The sequence below is a fragment of the Pseudoliparis swirei genome, chromosome 19 (genome assembly GCF_029220125.1).
Source record: "Pseudoliparis swirei isolate HS2019 ecotype Mariana Trench chromosome 19, NWPU_hadal_v1, whole genome shotgun sequence".
In the NCBI taxonomy this organism is placed as follows: Eukaryota; Metazoa; Chordata; class Actinopteri; order Perciformes; family Liparidae; genus Pseudoliparis; species Pseudoliparis swirei.
Genome location: NC_079406.1, coordinates 17,197,102 through 17,215,234, shown reverse-complemented (window position 1 = coordinate 17,215,234; position 18,133 = coordinate 17,197,102). Strand labels below are relative to the sequence as shown.

The following is an 18,133-nucleotide window of genomic DNA, read 5'->3' as shown; positions in this document are numbered from 1 at the left end:
AGCTCTTAGTCAATGGTGCTAACGATATTCAAAAATATGATTTCTTTTATGGTTTGTAGCAGTAGTAGTACGAGGAAGCAGCAGAAGCAGTAATAGAGGTTGTGTCTTTTATGAAAATGAGTCTCTGATATGCATGGCTTTTGCAAAACGAGGGAGCATAGGAGCTGCAACTTGAACTCAAATGTATTGATGCCAAAATATTTGATGTATGTTTTTTTTCTTTCTGGAAACTGCAAGCAATTAATATAGTTTGTGCATATGTTTGTACCATGGACTCCTGGATGTGTCAAGCACTGATAAAACACAATCGTTCTGCAAAGCAGTGAAAGCTACAGGAAGCACATAAACAGATTCATGAATACAAACAAATAGCGCCGTCTTCTGAATACCAAAAACAGTAGTAACTACCTACTGCTCTGATTTAGTGCCACCACATTTATTTTCATCTTTTTCAATTCCACTTGCCTTGGAAAGAAGCAAATAACGAGGGACCAGGAGATAGAGAGAGAGAGCAGGAGCCCCAGGGGAGGAGGGCCGACAGAAAGCTGACTGATGCTGCAGAGCTGTCAAAGATAAAGCTTATCTTGCTGTTTAATTCCTTATTTTGGGATAACATAAATTAGTTGGATGGCTATAAATTGTATAAATGTAGACTAAATATTTTTATTTCTATAAACTGACATGTAGGTCCCGATACTGTGCTGAAACCCACTGCATTAACGCAATAACTAATGTAACACTGTCGATTGTCCAGTAGGGGTCCTCTCTCTCCTTCAGTTCTTTCTGTAGGATCTAGTAATACATTCAATGACATCACACATGATTTACTTAATATTCGTAAATTGTTAATTTTATATTATAAAATAACAATATTTTTTTCTTATCCTACTTATATATTCTAGTTATACATATGCAAAAAAATTAAACAACATAGAAAAATGTCACATTATAAACAAACCATGAATAACTGATAACAGATAGATGATTTCACTGTTGACTGAATTTACTGCGACACATCTACAAGTTATACCAAGATGCATATATATATTCTCATCTCTAATTAACTAGCTTGTCTATATGTTTTGAAAACCGATCTTATTCTCCTTGTAAGCATATGACAAGCATGACTGTTTTCTATGGTTGCGAAACTTAGAATCTTTTTCATGTGAACTATTAAATCAAAATAGTCACTTGTGGGAAAATCATCACACGCGCACACAGGCCCACACGCAAAAGTCATATGAAAACTGGTTCCAAATTAAGTAATGGCGAACGTGGCTCAGTCCTTCCATCAGAGGATCGTAGGTTCAATCCCCGGGTTCGATAGTCTGTGTTGATCTGACCTTCTTACCCATTCACATACAGCTGTGCCTGTGTGTGAATGGGTATGCCTGTTAGATTTGATGGCCAACAATAATTAGTTAGAGTTGATGGGCAGGTGGCACCTTGCATGGCAGCCCTTGCTATCAGTCTATGAATAATGGCATGTAGTGTAAAAGTGCCCTGGGTGGTCAGAAGATTGGAAAAGCGCTATACAAGTACAGTCCAGTTATCTAATGAAATATAAACATATTAATACTAACCTTTCCAACAGTATACATCAACCATCACAGATGCATACTGTATTTTATTGTATTGTAAGTTTAACCAAGAAGACGAAGAAGAAGAAGGTAATGATACGGTCTACGTTAGTTTGTATTATCTTACAGACAGGGGCCGCTGGGTGCACAAGGGCCCGAAGAACAAAGCAGGAAGTGATGTAAGAGAGAGTGATAACACTGTGGGAAATGTTTCTGTTGTGTCACACTGTTTTCTTTCCTGCCCCCCTCATGGCACTTCCTCACTGATTTGTCAACAGAGAAACAGATTCCTTTACACTGTTAGATATTAGTAGGTTCAGGTTGTGACAAAGGAAAGTGTGGTAATCATTCGTCGGGGTCAAGAGAAACTAGAATTCCAGATCAATTTTTTGGGAAGTTTAAAATCTGATGAATTTTGATTATGGGGCAATTCTTAAATTCAGAAGAGTTCGGATTACGTACATGGGTGGATCAGTTGATGAAAACCATACATACAGTATTTCAGAAATGTTGTACAATCTGTTTCTCAACTTTGTCATTATTGGCAAGCTTGAGTTTCTAGTCTGTTGAAATGATGAAAACAAGAAGAATTTGAGGGTTACCATTTGTTACAGGACCTTTGTGGTCGATTTGCGAGTTTCAGACCATTAACAACAAAAACTACATCACACATCACTGCCACCCATATTCTTCTGAAAGTGCTTAGTTCCCATAAGTTTTTACACACTTTCAATGAAGTCTGAACATGATCATACAAACAGATCTGAGGTTTACTTGAGACCAAAAAGTAACTGAACTTGTTCCTCAAGTGTTTCACTTTTCTTTGGTGTTTATTTCATCATTAGTGGAGAACTTTGGGGGTTTGATCTGTTGGCTGGACAAAAAAAGCAGTCTGGACATTTCCTAACAATTCTGAAGTGCGTTTGAACTATTCTAGATTTTATAGAAACTATAAAGGACTTATATTATACTTAATATTATGGAATTATTGCAGCTGATGGGTAATCACACCTGGGCAGCAGACCATAGCCTCTGCCCACCTCAATCATGTGTATTAACCGTTATTCAGTTGGACCTGTATACAGGTGCTCAGTCTGTTGCTGAGATTACAGCCGGCGTGTTATTGTTTTCAGAGAGATAAAGTGCGACAGTCGAGCAGAAAGGATTATGTCCTGTCCTCCAAACAAAACTAACTCCCGCAAAACTTCCTGCGCTGATAATGAGGTGATAAACGCTGCTCACGTTGTTATGTTTCACACAGTCTGGCCAAAATGCACAACTTACAACACAAGCGTGCACGCACCTTGTTGCTCTTGCCGTTTCCCCTCCAGTCATCTCATCATTTCACCCTGGGCTGTGAACGTACTTTTCCACTTTAGCTTCTGCTTAACACAGCTGTGAATTTCAACTAGTGACGGAACAATGTTTGAGCAGAACTGGTCATTGTTTCTGCAGGGAGGTCCTGGTGGAGGTGGATAAGCCAAAATAACAGTTCAGGAACATTTTGGACACGTTAGAGACAGAATAAAGAACAGAGATAATGTGCTGGAAAGAGGGAAGAAAACAAAAGCACAGAGCAAGGGCTACATCCTCGCCTGACATGGACATGAAGAACAGGGCAGGAAGGAGTGTATCGGGAGGTGTTTCTCATTCCTTGGAAGTAACCTTGTTTGAAACTGTTTAATCAAAAACCTGAACTTGGTTTAGAGTTTTGAAAGCAAACCATTTTGCTTTCAAGTGTGTGTGTGTGTGTGTGTGTGTGTGTGAGTCCAGTTTCACACCGGAGCCATAAATAAATGCCAGTGAAACAATCTTGAGATTCATTGTTTATATAAACTCTAATAAGGCAGAAAAATACATTAATACTAACTTTTCCAACAATATACATCAACCCTTCAAACTTTATACATCCATCTGAAATATATACACACACTTACATTCAAAAGGTGTGCTCTGAAGTTAAAGCAAAGCCAATACTGTGTTGCTCAACAGATTTTAAAACTGTGTCTCTCTTTAAACTCACATCTTAAAATAGATTTCTACCAACATCAGATATCCTTTTTAAAATGACATCAAACAGGATTCTTTGTCAACCGAAATGTAAACAAAGTTGTGGCCACAGAACAAATAGCTTCTCTTACACAAATAGCTTAATATCATAAGTGCTCTTAATAACAAACTCCAAAATGAAACCAGGATACATGACGCTACTAAAATGTTGCTGCTTGGCGTTGGTGAGTCGTCCCGGCAGTGTCAGAGCCCCTACTCTGTGTCACAGCCCAGGACCTCGAGACGCAGGGCGATGCCGTTGAACCAACCCCGCGGGTGGACGCGGAGGTAGTGGCCGAACAGAGGAGGATCGAAAACGCTGAGAGCTTCCTCGTCTGAATCGCTGTTTCCTGTGAAGATCTTAGGAAAGGAGACAGGAAGTGAATCGATGACCTAAACTGATACAGAGGAATCCCATGAAAGTGTGGCACTAACACACTTTTATAGAATTCCTTTGCTGGGTCGTCAGCTCCACAACACAGAGTGACTCATCCACTTGTGTGACAGTGAGGAAACTGTGATGTGTACCTTTTCTCTTTGGGAGCTTTCCTCCAACACACTGGTCCAGGAGTGACCATCGTGACTGATGGTGACTGAGAACTCGGTCACCATCATTTGGGTCAACAGTGAACGTGCTCCCTGGGTTATGATCCCTGTGATGCGGCTTACTTTCCCCAAGTCAACCTGCAGCCACTCGTGAGGGTTGTTGTTCTGGGGAGAATAGAGCCGAGGAAACATGTTTCAATCTCACAAAGTAATATATAAGGTATACTGGGGTCTGTATTTCATTTTTTATTTTTATTTTTTTGTTATCTGATTTGATTCTCCCATAGTATGATCTCTGTCTCCAAATGAGAACTACAAGAAGATCATGCGATTATGAAATAATATGAGCAGAAATACCAAAGCAAACCAAAATAAATAGATAGGCCCTACCAGCTTCTGAAAGAAGTAGGCCGAGCAAAAGAAAACAGAAAACAGATGTGGGGATGGCCAAAGGGAACGCCACACCACTTCCTCTCCCACAATACGATTAGGAAACTTATAAAGTAGGGAAATGTTTCTGGCAGTGCATCTTTTTCCACTGACACGATGTGGCTGCACAATGCAAAACCTCATAACATTAACCAGTAGCTAATGTGGGGATTTTCTCCATTTTAATTAATTTAACCAACATTTATGATCACTTTTGGTTTCGACTGATATGCAAAGAGTTGCTTGGCAACAAGAAAAGCCCCAACAAATTATATTGAATCTTAAACCACAGCTCTCCCCGTTTTATAGGCTACAAGGGAAAGTAAATCAAGGTCATCCCATTCCATTCTCTTTCCTGGGAAACATTTGGAATAAGTTTTACTAATGAGACTGATGTTAAGAACAATGAAAAATGAAGCTCCTGTTTGCATTTGTTTAGGCCATTGGAGCTCTTTCGGGTTGCTATTCAGATAATAGTTGGCAGTGGTTGACCTGGATCACAAGTGCCACTGATTGGCGTGTGACCTTCAATAACAGCTCAACAGTTCGACACCTCGACAGTTGAGTTCTGCAAAGTGTTTGAATGTTAAGCTGAGGAGGAACTGGAGAACAAACGAAGAAGAAGAAAGACAGAGGAGATTGAAAGGGTGCTAGCCTATTGTAGTCTCTGTTCCTCCCACAATGGAAGAGCGCTAACGACTTATATCAAGGACATCATTGCTAAGTTTGGTTGTGGATGCAACAGCACACCTTTGACTACCTGTCATCAATGCAGACCTGAACACTTTCATATGAGCTTGGCTAGCTGTTTCCCCCTGCTGTCAGTCTTCATGAACTAAGCTAAGTGTTCACTAAATCTTCACTCAGCTAAATGTCTCCTTTGGGTTTAGCTTCATATTCAGCAGAAAGATATAGTTACATAGAGGGGTGTCGATCTTGTCATCCAACTCTTGGAAGTGGTCTAAATTATTAGCGTGTACAGTATTTGTGGATTTGTGTTCACCTTTGGCCTCCAGGCGTTGGCTCTGCCTTCCTGGTAGAGGCGAGCGAGCTTGGGGCTCCAGCTACGCAGCAAAGATGAATAAAATGAGGAGGCACTAATGTTGCTGTCAGGAATCCGCCCGTCCTTGAGTCCGAGAGGGAGAGAGCAACCTGGTCACACGCACAAACACACACACACACACACACAAGTCATTCTCTGCACTTTAATAGCCTACAGAATCAAATGAACCCTCTGCAATAAATGATGCTACTGCTGGTGTAACTCACTGTTGAGATCGCAACCCAGCAGCTCCAGACGGAGAGCAGGCCTTTGCACAAAGTTTAGGGGCTGAATCCTGACGTAGCGAGCCACAAATGGTGGATTGATGAGGTTGTTTTTCACCTTGGAGCTGTCCATGTTGCCATGAAATAACTAAACCAGACCCACACAAACAATTCAGCTCAAACTTCAAGGATCATTCAAACTTGCTTGATATAGACAAAACATGACAGTGAACAATGTGATGCCTTTACTGTATTCATTTGACAAGGAAACAGCATGATGTCATGGCTATGCAGCACCGATTAGAGACCACTAGTGCCTCTTGGTACATTTAATACTAGTAACAGTTGAGGACACACTTTGTACTGCTTGGTTCCGTTTCCCCTGTAAGTGGTCCATGTCTCTTGGTCCAGGCTGTAGGAGATGTGGAAGAGTGCAATGTAGTTGTCCCTCAGCTTCGACCTGACTCCCTGCGTCTGCACACCGTGCAACAGGGCGGGCCTCTGAAGATCAACCTAATAACACATGCATTCCAGCACGTTTCACTGTGTTTCTATTTTACATGTAGATATTATAAAAATAACACTCAATTCAGGTTACACTGGACGCTTCATAATATAGCATTGCTTTGCAATGGTTAACAGGAGAAAGGCTGTATATCTTACTTGTATCCATGACATTTTGTTTCTGCCCATCCAGGCATTGATATAACCAGACTGATCCAGCCTCGCCAACCTCGGCTCCCAGTTATCTGGACACACATGTGTGTAAACACGGTTATAATCCAACCCAGTGGGGGTCATTTCCTTTTCTTCAAATTTATTGAAGCTGCTTGGTGGCCGCAAGACTGGGGTGTTTTCTTTTTCAGCACACTGGGTATACAGGACTGTCTCAGAAAATTAGAATATTGTGATGAAGTTCTTTATTTTCTGTAATGCAATTAAAAAAACAAAAATGTCATGCATTCTGGATTCATTACAAATCAACTGAAATATTGCAAGCCTTTTATTCTGATTTATTGCTGATTATGGCTTACAGCTTAAGAAAACTCAAATATCCTATCTCTAAATATTAGAATATCATGAAAAAGTATACTAGTAGGGTATTAAACAAATCACTTGAATTGTCTAATTAACTCGAAACACCTGCAAGGGTTTCCTGAGCCTTGACAAACACTCAGCTGTTATAAATCTTTTTTTTTACTTGGTCTGAGGAAATATTAAAATTTTATGAGATAGGATTTTAGAGTTTTCTTAAGCTGTAAGCCATAATCAGCAATATTAAAAGAATAAAAGGCTTGCAATATTTCAGTTGATTTGTAATGAATCCAGAATGCATGACATTTTTGTTTTTTTAATTGCATTACAGAAAATAAAGAACTTTATCACAATATTCTAATTTTCTGAGACAGTCCTGTATGTGATAAGCACTTCTTCTCTCTACAAGTATTACCACATATTAAGAGTCTTGAGGTGAACACCACTGTCTTACCTATGTAATCTGATGCTGTGATCTGCGAATCTTCAATCCTTCCTGATTTCATCCCCAGAGGAACGCGACATCCTGCACGTGAAAATTCCAGCTCAATATTGCATTCATCAAATCATTTTCTGTGCGCTTGACACATCTGGATAGTACAGCACTATATATCTTTTTTTTACATCTGTGAAATCTACAGGAATCTACAGGTTTAATTTATTGCAAAATAAATTTCACAAAATACATCTAGAAAATGTGGGGAATGTAACTGACTTATTCATGCAATGGGACGAACAGTACACTGACAAGATTGTTGGCTTTAAATAGAATAAAAGTTCCTTGTGTTTTACTAAACTAGAGTGCTGGAAAGATGGAAAATTGAAGCGATGCATTCATCCGGACATTGATGGCAAATAAACAACCTACAGGGAATCCTTTTGCTCTATAAAAGGACATTCTAAATAGAAAATACTATATAGATATTTTGCCACTGCGTGTACCTGGACTGTAGACCAGTAGTTTCGCCCTCATGCCGGCGAGCTGGTAGTCTCCTATCGTGCACTCCACCAGCCACGTGCCTAATGTGGGTGGTCTCATCTCCACCGTGCCAAACACTCCTAAGTGACAAAGAGCAATGCAACACATGCAATAATAGTCAAGAATAAAGCTTTTAGAGTTCAAGTAATATAATGACTTAAAACAAACAATAGAAAGATGATTATTCTGTATGATTCAATTACTTTCAGTCTGTAAAAACACTGATTTATGCTCTTAAAGTTGGTCTTTTTGAGTGTCCTGTTTAACGTAATTTAGAGAAACCATCTTATTGATATTAAACGCATAATAAGGACGTGGTTCAGATAAATTTGTTTGAACGTAGCGAAATGTCTGTGGAGTATAATCAATCTTATGACTAAAGTTTGGCCCAAAACATGTTTTACAGTAGGACCTCTATGGATTGCAGTTGTATTTACTGTACAGGGCATTGGAAAAGGTTCCCGAGAAGTGAAACTCAAATCTGCAAATGTAGGGGTAAACATCTGTTCATGTTTTAATGCAACACATAAACAGAGAGTGTATGCATGATGTTTGGTGTCATGTGTGTCTTTATGTGTGTGTTTGTGTGTTTACCAGGGAAGAGGTTGTAGACCCCCATACGGTGTTCGTTTTCATTGTGAACAGTGAACGGTAAACCATGGAAGTGCACAGCGTGGAACTCTCCATCACTTCCAACATTCAGCAGGTGCCACCTGGTCTGCTGGTGCTGGGCGACCAGCAGACCAGGAAGTGTCTCTGCCACATAACCATTTATTGCTACGGAAAAGCGCAGGCATTATTTCTGAGATTTCATTTTTGAGTTTGAGATTAGAGTACGCTCATTACAACATGACACAAACAATCAACCATTTTTCTCCACCTGCAAACTTATTGCTCATGTGGTACCAGGGGTCCTGAGTGTTGGCCTGACAGGGCGGAGAACAGTGGAGCCGCAGGTTCTCCTCCAGGTACCAGCTTTTAGTTTCATCAAAGGTGTGGAAAAGAAGGGCGAACTCCTGGACATTTGGCTGTGTGTTCTGACGAGTCCGGAGAATTCCAGACTTGCAGATCACCAGTGGACCAATCAGCCCCGAATGAAGGTCCTTCTCCTAGAACACAGAACAACAATATGTATTTTCTTCTTGTCATGTAACTATAGCTCAAGACTATTTGCATTAATAATTACAAAAGAGGAAACTTTAATTGATTAATATATATATATATATATATATATATGGGAACATTTGACTGCTGTGCAAGATTGATTATACAGTTTGAAAAACAATCTGATATTCAGTAAATACTGTATATCCATGGAAGATAAAGTGGGAACAGGCACAAGATGAAGACCTATCCAGACCTTATCCACAGTAGAGTAGTAAGACCCAGTCTTGCAGGCAAATTCAGTGTCAGTTGGTCCTTGTTTCCTGGTTACGCTCCAGTTATATGTCCGTGCCTTCCCAGGGGCCACAGGCTCTCCTGGGACCCCGGATGGAGCAGATGGGGATTGAGTTTTGACGAAGCCGGCCCCCTGGCTGAGGTCATACACCCCCTGAAGGTGAAAAGAGTAAGGCCTGGATGCCTTGTTCTTGAAGACCACCTTGAATAAGACATAAAAGGCACAGATACGTCACCAAGAACCAATACAAAGGGAGGATTATTTTATTTTATTTTGCTCAGTGACAATATAACTCACAGTGAGGACATCATTTATCTCCGCTCTGATGAAAGGTCCCATAATTCCCAGGTGTTCTTGTTGCTCTCCTCTGCCCACAGGAACGAGGAAGTGTTCATCGGCGTAGGCTCGAAACACCACCTTCTTATACACGGGCAGGAACTTCCTCATCCCTCGACGCATCTCTCTGAAAAGAGGAGCTGAATCAATACAACTACTTTACACATTGGTATTAAAATGGATTTTAAAACGCATTTTTTTTACTGTCTTTTGTTCCATGTTTAAATGTTGACTTTGCCCAAAACCCAGAATTGTGACCATGTTACCAAAGAGAACCAAATCATACAAAACATCCCCTAGTTCTAACAATCACAAATTAAATGAAGTAAGGCTCTGAACACCACAAAAAAAACATGTTGTCGAAAAACATGAAGCTAATTTCAATTTCAATCACCAGCGCAAAATGTGGATATTTTGACTTGACGAAATGCAATGTTGTTTCGATGTCTACAGGTGCAGGTAGGCACCATTTTTAAGGTCCTGAACGGATGCCTGGGTGAAATATTATTCCAACCTGGGTTTGATGAACTGATGTGGTTTTCTGATGCCGTAGTCCCAGCTGATCTCCTCAGCAGCAATGTAGTAGTGGCGATATCTGGTCTCTCCAGAACGCAGGTCCATGTAATCCGTACCAAGTACATATGATGTACTGTTCAGCTATTTATGACAACAGCCAACATATATATAAGTATACATATTAAAGAATGCACATAAGACATACACACACAGAGAATGGTACCTCTTGTTCGTAGTCATCATACTCGAAGGACAGCTCAAGCCCTGTTGTGATGTTGTAATCGACCGTGTCGTTGTATTCCAGAACCCTCAGATCTGCTGTACGTTGTTCAGGTTCAGACCGGATGTCGTTTTGTGGCACTAAGTTTTGATCCATCTCTTCTGATTTACTTAGCCCCACAGTTGATTCTTTCTCGTTTGGCTGTGGATTCCTGTCAAGTAAGATCTCGTTGTTCTCTTCAAGGTCTTCACTCGTCCCATTATTCACACCGGATGCTTCATTCCTTCCCTCAGCTTTGACCTGGCCACCAACCTCAGTCCTATTTTCCACAGCTTTTTCTCCGATCTCTATCCCAGGTCCTTCATCTGCGGAGGCTCCAGAACTGACATCTACATCTGGCCAGAAGTTGTCTGCTTGTCTCTTGTGCCTGACACCTCCCTCTCCTCCAGGTTCACTCCCATTCTCAGGAACTGTCCGCTCCCCAACTCTTTCTATTTCCTCCAAGATATCCTGCGGGATTCTTCCTTCTGCTTCCGGTGATATTGCTGTCACTTCCTTCATCTGAGATGCTGAAGGTTCTTCACCCCCAGTCCCTTCAGTTTTATTACAAGCGACATTTTGACCGGAAGTGTTTCCTGATTGAGTATTGTTATTAGCGAGGGGCTTCTTACTCACTGGAACCAACACTGTGGCACTTTTAGGTCTTCTGCCCCTCGGCTGTAGATCTAAATAGTCAGAGATGTCGTCTGGAATCTCCTTCTCATCAACTCGGTATCCATCTTCGCTTGGACGTACGGTGTAGCGGATGCTCATCCCCTTGCTCTTGAGGTTGCCATCATAGGCACTGATCTCCCACTCACCTGTGAGAAGATATTTTATGACTCAAGAGCGAAACACAATCCACAAAAATCACACATCAAAAACACTTTTTTTCTATTTACGCCCACATATCAGCAGTAACCTGATCCTCACTCTCCACTTTCCCCCCAGTGAAACACTATTAGCCCCGTCATCATTGTAGCTGTTTTTTTACATGTTTGTGCCGTTGTCGCCAGCTTAGCCGTCGCTACGTTTAGAGCCATCTGGCAGTAATAGATATACTTGGAATTCCTTTAGTTCGTGAGTTGTAACATTACAGTCGTAATGGGTGAACTGTTTTGTTATTACCTTCGCATTGAAAATGCCGGAAGGTTATGTTTTGATCGCCGTGTATTTATTTATTTATTTGTATGCGTGTTATTCACAAAACTCAAAAAGTATTGAACCGAATCGCATGAAATTTGGTGGGATGATTGTTTATTATCCGGGGACCAGTTGATGAGATTTTGGGATCGATCGGGTCAAAGGTCAAGGTCAAAGGTCATGAACAGGTCAAAATCTTTCGCAGAACTCAAAAAGTATTGAACCGAATCGCATGAAATTTGGTGGGATGATTGTTTATTATCCGGGGACCAGTTGATGAGATTTTGGGATCGATCGGGTCAAAGGTCAAGGTCAAAGGTCATGAACAGGTCAAAATCTTTCGCAGAACTCAAAAAGTATTGAACCGAATCGCATGAAATTTGGTGGGATGATTGTTTATTATCCGGGGACCAGTTGATTAGATTTTGGGATCGATCGGGTCAAAGGTCAAGGTCAAAGGTCATGAACAGGTCAAATCTTCTTGAATCACATGGAATTTGGTGGGATGATTGGTTATTATCCGGGGACTATTTGATTAGATTTTGGGATCAATTGGGTCAAAGGTCAAGGTCATGGAAAGGTCAAAATCTTTTTTACCATAGCACGATACATTTTTGTCCAATTGGCATGCAACTAATGCCAAAATGTTCATAATTCAATGCCCAATCTTGTGATATGCGAAGGTATGCGCTCTACCGAGTGCCCGTTCTCGTTACAAAGTGTTTTCCCTTTCTGAACTGCATTTTCAAGTCAAACTAAATCTTTTTGGATATTCCTACTTTATTTGGGAACACTGGCAACAATTGTTAGCAACTGCAGTCAAGCCATAAAAACATATCCGCAGTACTTTACTGCACCTTCAGTACAGACAGCCCAGCTCACCTGGGACGGCACAACACGCCAACACTTTGAGCTACAAAGGTACTCAGGTCACTGTGACATTCAGCATGATACATTTAGAGTATGACATGAACAAGTTACAATTTGGTTACACGCACCAACATGATCTAACAAATAAAACATCAGTCTCACCAATCAGCTCGGTTTCCATGGGAACCGTTATGCCAGTCATGGGGAAGAGGGTGAGGACGGACTGGTAAAGGCCGTGGTACTGAAAGACGTTTCCCGTGAAGTAAACAGAGAGGAAGTCACTCTGGGTGCCTACATTGGCCACATGCCAGAAGGCAATGTCATTCTGAGACGCCACAAACTGTCGCCCGGGGAACATCTCGCCGTTTATACCTAGAGTTAAAAGGATATTCTGAGTTATTAAATTGATGATGTGATGGCTCAAAGTATAATGGGCAGATCATACAAATAACATCAATCATACAAATAAGAACAACACAAAAAACAGCAATGCCTGTTTGTGTGGACATACATAATTGATGTCATGAATAGAGATAATCACTTTAAAGCAGTTATAATCAATATTTGTTTTTTATAACAATCTATCAAATGACACTGAAAACAATGTGAAAGGGCTCAGTGACGAACCGACAGAGAATGATCTTACTGTAAATGACATTAGACTTGTAGAATTCAGGGTCTGTGATGTTCGGGAGGTTTTGGCTGGACTTCTGCATGTTTTCGTTGAAGTACCAACTTCTGTTCTCATCAAACACAGCAAATATCAGGCTCCACTCTTTATCTGGGCCCAACTGCATGCAGCAGTAGATTTAATGAAAGAGACACAGGGTGTTATATTACATAAGAGCAGGTGAGAGAGAACACAGCAGGATCTTTGCAAATGATCCATGAAACAATGTGCTACGTCAAGCACATTCATTATTATTATTGTAGAGACGTTCTTCTCACCAGACGTCCTCTGGTGTCCATGGAGTTGTATTTGCAGATGAGCAGGGTGCCCACCAACCCGGAGGCCAAGTCCCTCTCTCGGGAGACGGTGCTCTGATACAGCTGGGTCAGACACTGGGGGTCTCCCCCCAAGGGTCCATCGTCTGCTGTTAGCCTCCACACATAGCTAAACGTCCCGTTGGGTGGCACTTCCATGGATCGCAAGTCCTTCTCTGCAGCTGTTTTAATGGGATGAGATAGATCATACAGAAGGTAAAATGATAATAAGACCACTAAAGACAGGTTGGAAAACACGAAACAGTTTATACATTCAATTTGTGTTGACAAAATTACAGATTTTTAGTATATTTGCAAGCTTGCATGCTGATTGTGACACAAACTATTGATGCATTTAGTCTGTTGGTTTATGTCCCAGATTACCATTTGCAGATCTCTGCAGTGGAGAGATGTTGGTCAGGCCGATGGGGTAGATGTTGAAAGGCCGACTGGCCAAGTTTCTGAGAGTAATCTGGAGACACAGTTCAAACCAATGGGAGATCAGTAGAAAGACAAACAAAAAGCACCACATACGTTTGCTTCAGGTTTTCTATCATTAATAACTGATGATTTATTTATTGTAGCTCATATTTGATGATGCGCAAAAGACCAAATTTAATATTTTCTGTCCTCACTCACATGGATTTGATCGTTGACTTTTCCTTTCAGAAGTGGACCGAGCAATGTCGTGTCTGGGTTCTTTTTCTTTGTGAAAGATCCATCTGTGTATTCTTTATACACCGCCTTTTTATACTTGTAGCCCAGGTGATGGGAGGGTGCAACCAAATATCTTGACCGCAACTCACTGATGTGTCAAAGACAAAAGAGAAAAGGCAATCAATTCAAATAGACCTGTACTTGTATCGCGCTTTCTAGTCTTCCGACCACTCAAAGCACTTTGTCACTACATGACATCATTCGCCCATTCACACCCATTCATACACTGATGGGAGGGGCTAAGGTGCCACCTACCCATCAGGAGTAGCTAACATTCACACACATTCATACAGCGTAGGCACAGCTACGAGAACAATTTGGGGTTAAGTGTCTTGCCCAAGACATATCGACAACGGCTAGTGGAGTCGGGGATCAAACCGCCGATCCTCTGATTGAAGGACGACCGTGTTCAATACTGAGCCACAGTGAGTGAAATACATTTTCACTCTCTGTTTTTCTTTTTCCTTCTCCTCCTCTATCTTTCCTACCTATCTGTGGGTTTGAGATTAAGGGTGTAGTCCCAGGTGACCTCTTCAACGGCGATGTAATGCTCCCAGGTTATAAGGGGCTGCCCTCCGCTGGCTCTTGCTTGCAGTTGTGTTTTCTTTGCCTTAACGCTTATGGTGTTGAACAAATCCTCGTCTTCGTCACTGTAGTCGTCACTATATTCGTCATCGATGACCACGTTATCCTTGCTTTTGACGTTACGCAGGTCGGGTCCCGGCAGAATCACGGGGTCAGGACATTTCTCCACAGTGAAAAAGGCGTTCATGCCATCTGAGCGGGAGTGCACAGTAACAACAAGAGTTGTCATTTAAATGGAGCGGGTGAAGTACATTTATTTCGTGACAGATGGTCCTAAGTTCAAGAGACTTATCTGGTCTTTCTTACCGTGGCGGTGAGCGTGTATCTGACAGCTCATAAGGAAGCGGCCTAAAGTAGCAGGTCTCATTTCTGCAGTGATGAATGTCATGGGGGTCACCTCAACGTTGACTTTGCGATGGTTCAACACCTAAACAAAATCAATACAAGTGTACATTTTGGAGGTCTGACTGTTACGTTGCAAACGTTGCGACTTTCAAGCAGATTTAGAGACTTTTGGGTCAAGTGCTGCTATGGCTACTTTGACTGGAAAAGTTTTGGCAACACTGATACTTTCAAACTCTAGCATACTCTTGCTGGTTTGTGCGAATGTGAAGACTTGAGTTACCTGCATAGTGTGATCCTGAAACTGAATGGAGTGGATTTCTGGTGTTGTGCCGATCCCAATCAGATGCCAGAATACATGTTTACGGCTTTGACACATTGTCAAACCTACACACAAACACAAACAGAGAGAGCGCGCGAGAGAGAGAGAGAGAGAGAGAGAGAGAGAGAGAGAGAGAGAGGCAGAGAGAGAGAATGAGGCCACAGTCCTGCAGCGGAGCCACTGATACACTGAGCACAGTTAGCAGCACTCATGGAGCAGACTCCCTGTCTACAGACAGTCTGGTTCGTTACCGGGTAACGTAGAGTTGACATATCCATTGACGGTGTGGTATTCCTTTCTGCCGATGCTTTTCTTGAACTTCTCCCTGCTCATCCTCTCTCCTACCTCTCCATACCAGCTCTTGGTCTCATCAAACACGGCAAACAGCAGGACAAACATTGGGTTTCTCCTATGGCCATTGTTTGTGAAGGCACCTGGGAAAAACACACACATATACACACGCAAACACACACACACACACACACACACAATGCAATATGTGATACTATGCAATGCTACGGAGCAATTTAACATGTAAGAGTTTATCTTATTATCTCAAATTTGTTTTCCTAAAACTAGTGAATGTTCCACACACTGACTTGGTTTGCAGATGAGCAAGGCACCGATGAGTCCTGAGTTTAAATCTCGGACCGTGTCCACCTGGGATGAGTAGGAGTAGGTGAGGCACTCTGGGTCACTCGCAGTCGGACCGTCTTTATAACTGATGTTCCACACATACTCAAAGTAGCCTCCAGGAGAGACAGCATCATCCTCCTTCTCCTGGCCTGCTGTGGAGTCATCATAGCCGGCTCCTGGAAAGAAAAGACGCAGCATGACTCTTTATTCAGCCGTAGAGGAGGGTTTAAAGAAGGAAAACATGTGTCACACAAATGCAAGTAATCTGGTTTTAAGGTTATACTATACAAACAAAAGCTATAATGGCATTTCAGGAAACACAATAACAAATAAATAAAGGGACATACTGTTAGGAAAATTATGTTTTGGGAACTTTCAGCCAGTGGCTTTTTGTGAAGGATATCAACCTTCAAAAGCTTCTCTGATCAGGGATTATTAGTTAGGTATTGAAATTCAAAGGCACCTAAAATGTGTCATAATGCTGTAAGACTGACCGTTTTGGCTCAGAAATGATTCAAAAATATGCTCACACAAGATAATGATAACCGGTACATGCTGTAATTTCATAAGAATGGGGAGTCAACTTGAAGCCACAGTATTGCCACACCCTTTGCAGGTTTGTATCAATTTGACTTTTACATCATCGCTTTTTTCTGTGGATCTTTATCATTTATAGCCCCAAAATTATTTCAGGCTTCAGCAAATCAAAACAAAAAAGCATCTGAGTTAGAAGATCACATTTGTAGGATTTGACTAGTAAGTGTTGCCATTGACTCATATAAGCTGAAACATGGACTTCACATTAAAAAGTGATTATGAGTCAAACAATGTAGTTTGCTGCTGACTCATGAGGAGCATGGGCATGAGAGAAAGTAAAAAAAGATCACAGGATGACTGGAGATCCCTTCATTCAGGTTTTACCTTCAGACTGTTTCCCGTAGGTGATCCCCACAGGGCTGATGCTGTAGGGCTGAGAGGCCAGGTTTTTGAAGTGGATCACCACACTGTGACCAGCCTGGACCACAATCACTGGGCCTTGAATACCTGCAACCAGGACAACATGTTCTCAGAGAAGTCATACATATGACCTCATACTTTAAGAACAAGGGTACATGCTCCGTAACAGAACTGACAACTGTTACGGTTTGTTCTTTATGTTGAAAAAACATCAGTATTACAATCACGTTGTTGACTGGAAAACCTTTTACTCTCCATTCCAGGTTCTGAACATTATTTTGTTTGTTTTATTTATTAATCAATAGACTAATAAACATGAACACACAATTCGGATTAAATAACACAAAACTAAAGGCATATTTGTTTGATTAAGAGCATGTAGAATATCAGAAGAGACCTACCTGTCCATGCTGGCTTTGGTTTGGGGACAGTGTATTTAGGGTCTGTGTACTCCCTGTAGACTGCCTTGATGTATTTTTGAGGAACATCTCTCCTTTTAGAAACAAAAGAAAGAAAACAATGGAACCAAATCAATCCAATAGTAATAAAATGACCACTTATAATCAGACCTTTAAATCAATTAATGAATTAATTGTAAATGTGTTAGTTTCTAAAACATGAGCTTATATTAGAAGCATGTGAGCATATTTGTAGATATTTTTTTCGTTTGAAAACTGTACGAGGTCTCAATGCGCCATCAGAGTGGGTAGTTTGAATGAAACAAAGCAATGTTCACCTTTGGTCGGACGCAGGGTCAACGTCGTCCAGGTAATCCCAACCGATCTCCACCGCTGCGATGTAGTAGGCTGTCGCAGCAGCGGGCCGCTGCGTCTCTGCGGCGCAGCGGCAGCAGAGCAGCAACAGCAGTGTTGCGGCTCTCATGGCGCTCATCTCCAACGTGCCCAGGGTCAAGCAGTGCCCGGTTCTGCGGCTCCTCGTGTGGGCTGAGACATTTAAAGGAAAGGGGGGTTGGGGAGAGGAGTAACGGGGCAGCTGACATTGCACGCCGGGGCGTGCGGAGGGTGAAGTGCGCGCGCTCTGCTGTGATAGGGTCAGGTGAACTTTCGTTGTCCAGTGGGAGGAATGCGTCTTGGACACATCATGCTGCTGAGCAATGCAGTAATGACAAACAGTAAACTCATGGGGGGGAAATGCACACATACATACAATGATGTCATATCAA

At 41.6% G+C, this 18,133-nt stretch overlaps 1 protein-coding gene across 1 annotated transcript; it reads right to left on the bottom strand.

Annotated features, from left to right (window-relative positions):
* Positions 1-3,393: 3,393 nt before the first annotated feature.
* f8 (coagulation factor VIII, procoagulant component) lies at positions 3,394-17,867 on the bottom strand. The gene is made up of 27 exons (XM_056439934.1): positions 17,687-17,867; positions 17,352-17,443; positions 16,915-17,037; positions 15,957-16,169; positions 15,609-15,791; positions 15,319-15,422; positions 15,000-15,120; positions 14,597-14,885; positions 14,031-14,196; positions 13,776-13,863; positions 13,356-13,573; positions 13,054-13,198; positions 12,570-12,779; positions 10,359-11,215; positions 10,134-10,276; positions 9,581-9,746; positions 9,245-9,484; positions 8,765-8,993; positions 8,479-8,661; positions 7,848-7,964; positions 7,360-7,431; positions 6,534-6,619; positions 6,228-6,383; positions 5,874-6,018; positions 5,608-5,756; positions 4,158-4,340; positions 3,394-3,989 (listed from the first exon to the last, which is right to left on the bottom strand). The coding sequence occupies exons 1-27, from the start codon at positions 17,839-17,841 to the stop codon at positions 3,843-3,845; spliced, it is 4,980 nt and encodes a 1,659-aa protein (XP_056295909.1). The 5' UTR covers positions 17,842-17,867; the 3' UTR covers positions 3,394-3,842.
* Positions 17,868-18,133: the final 266 nt, after the last annotated feature.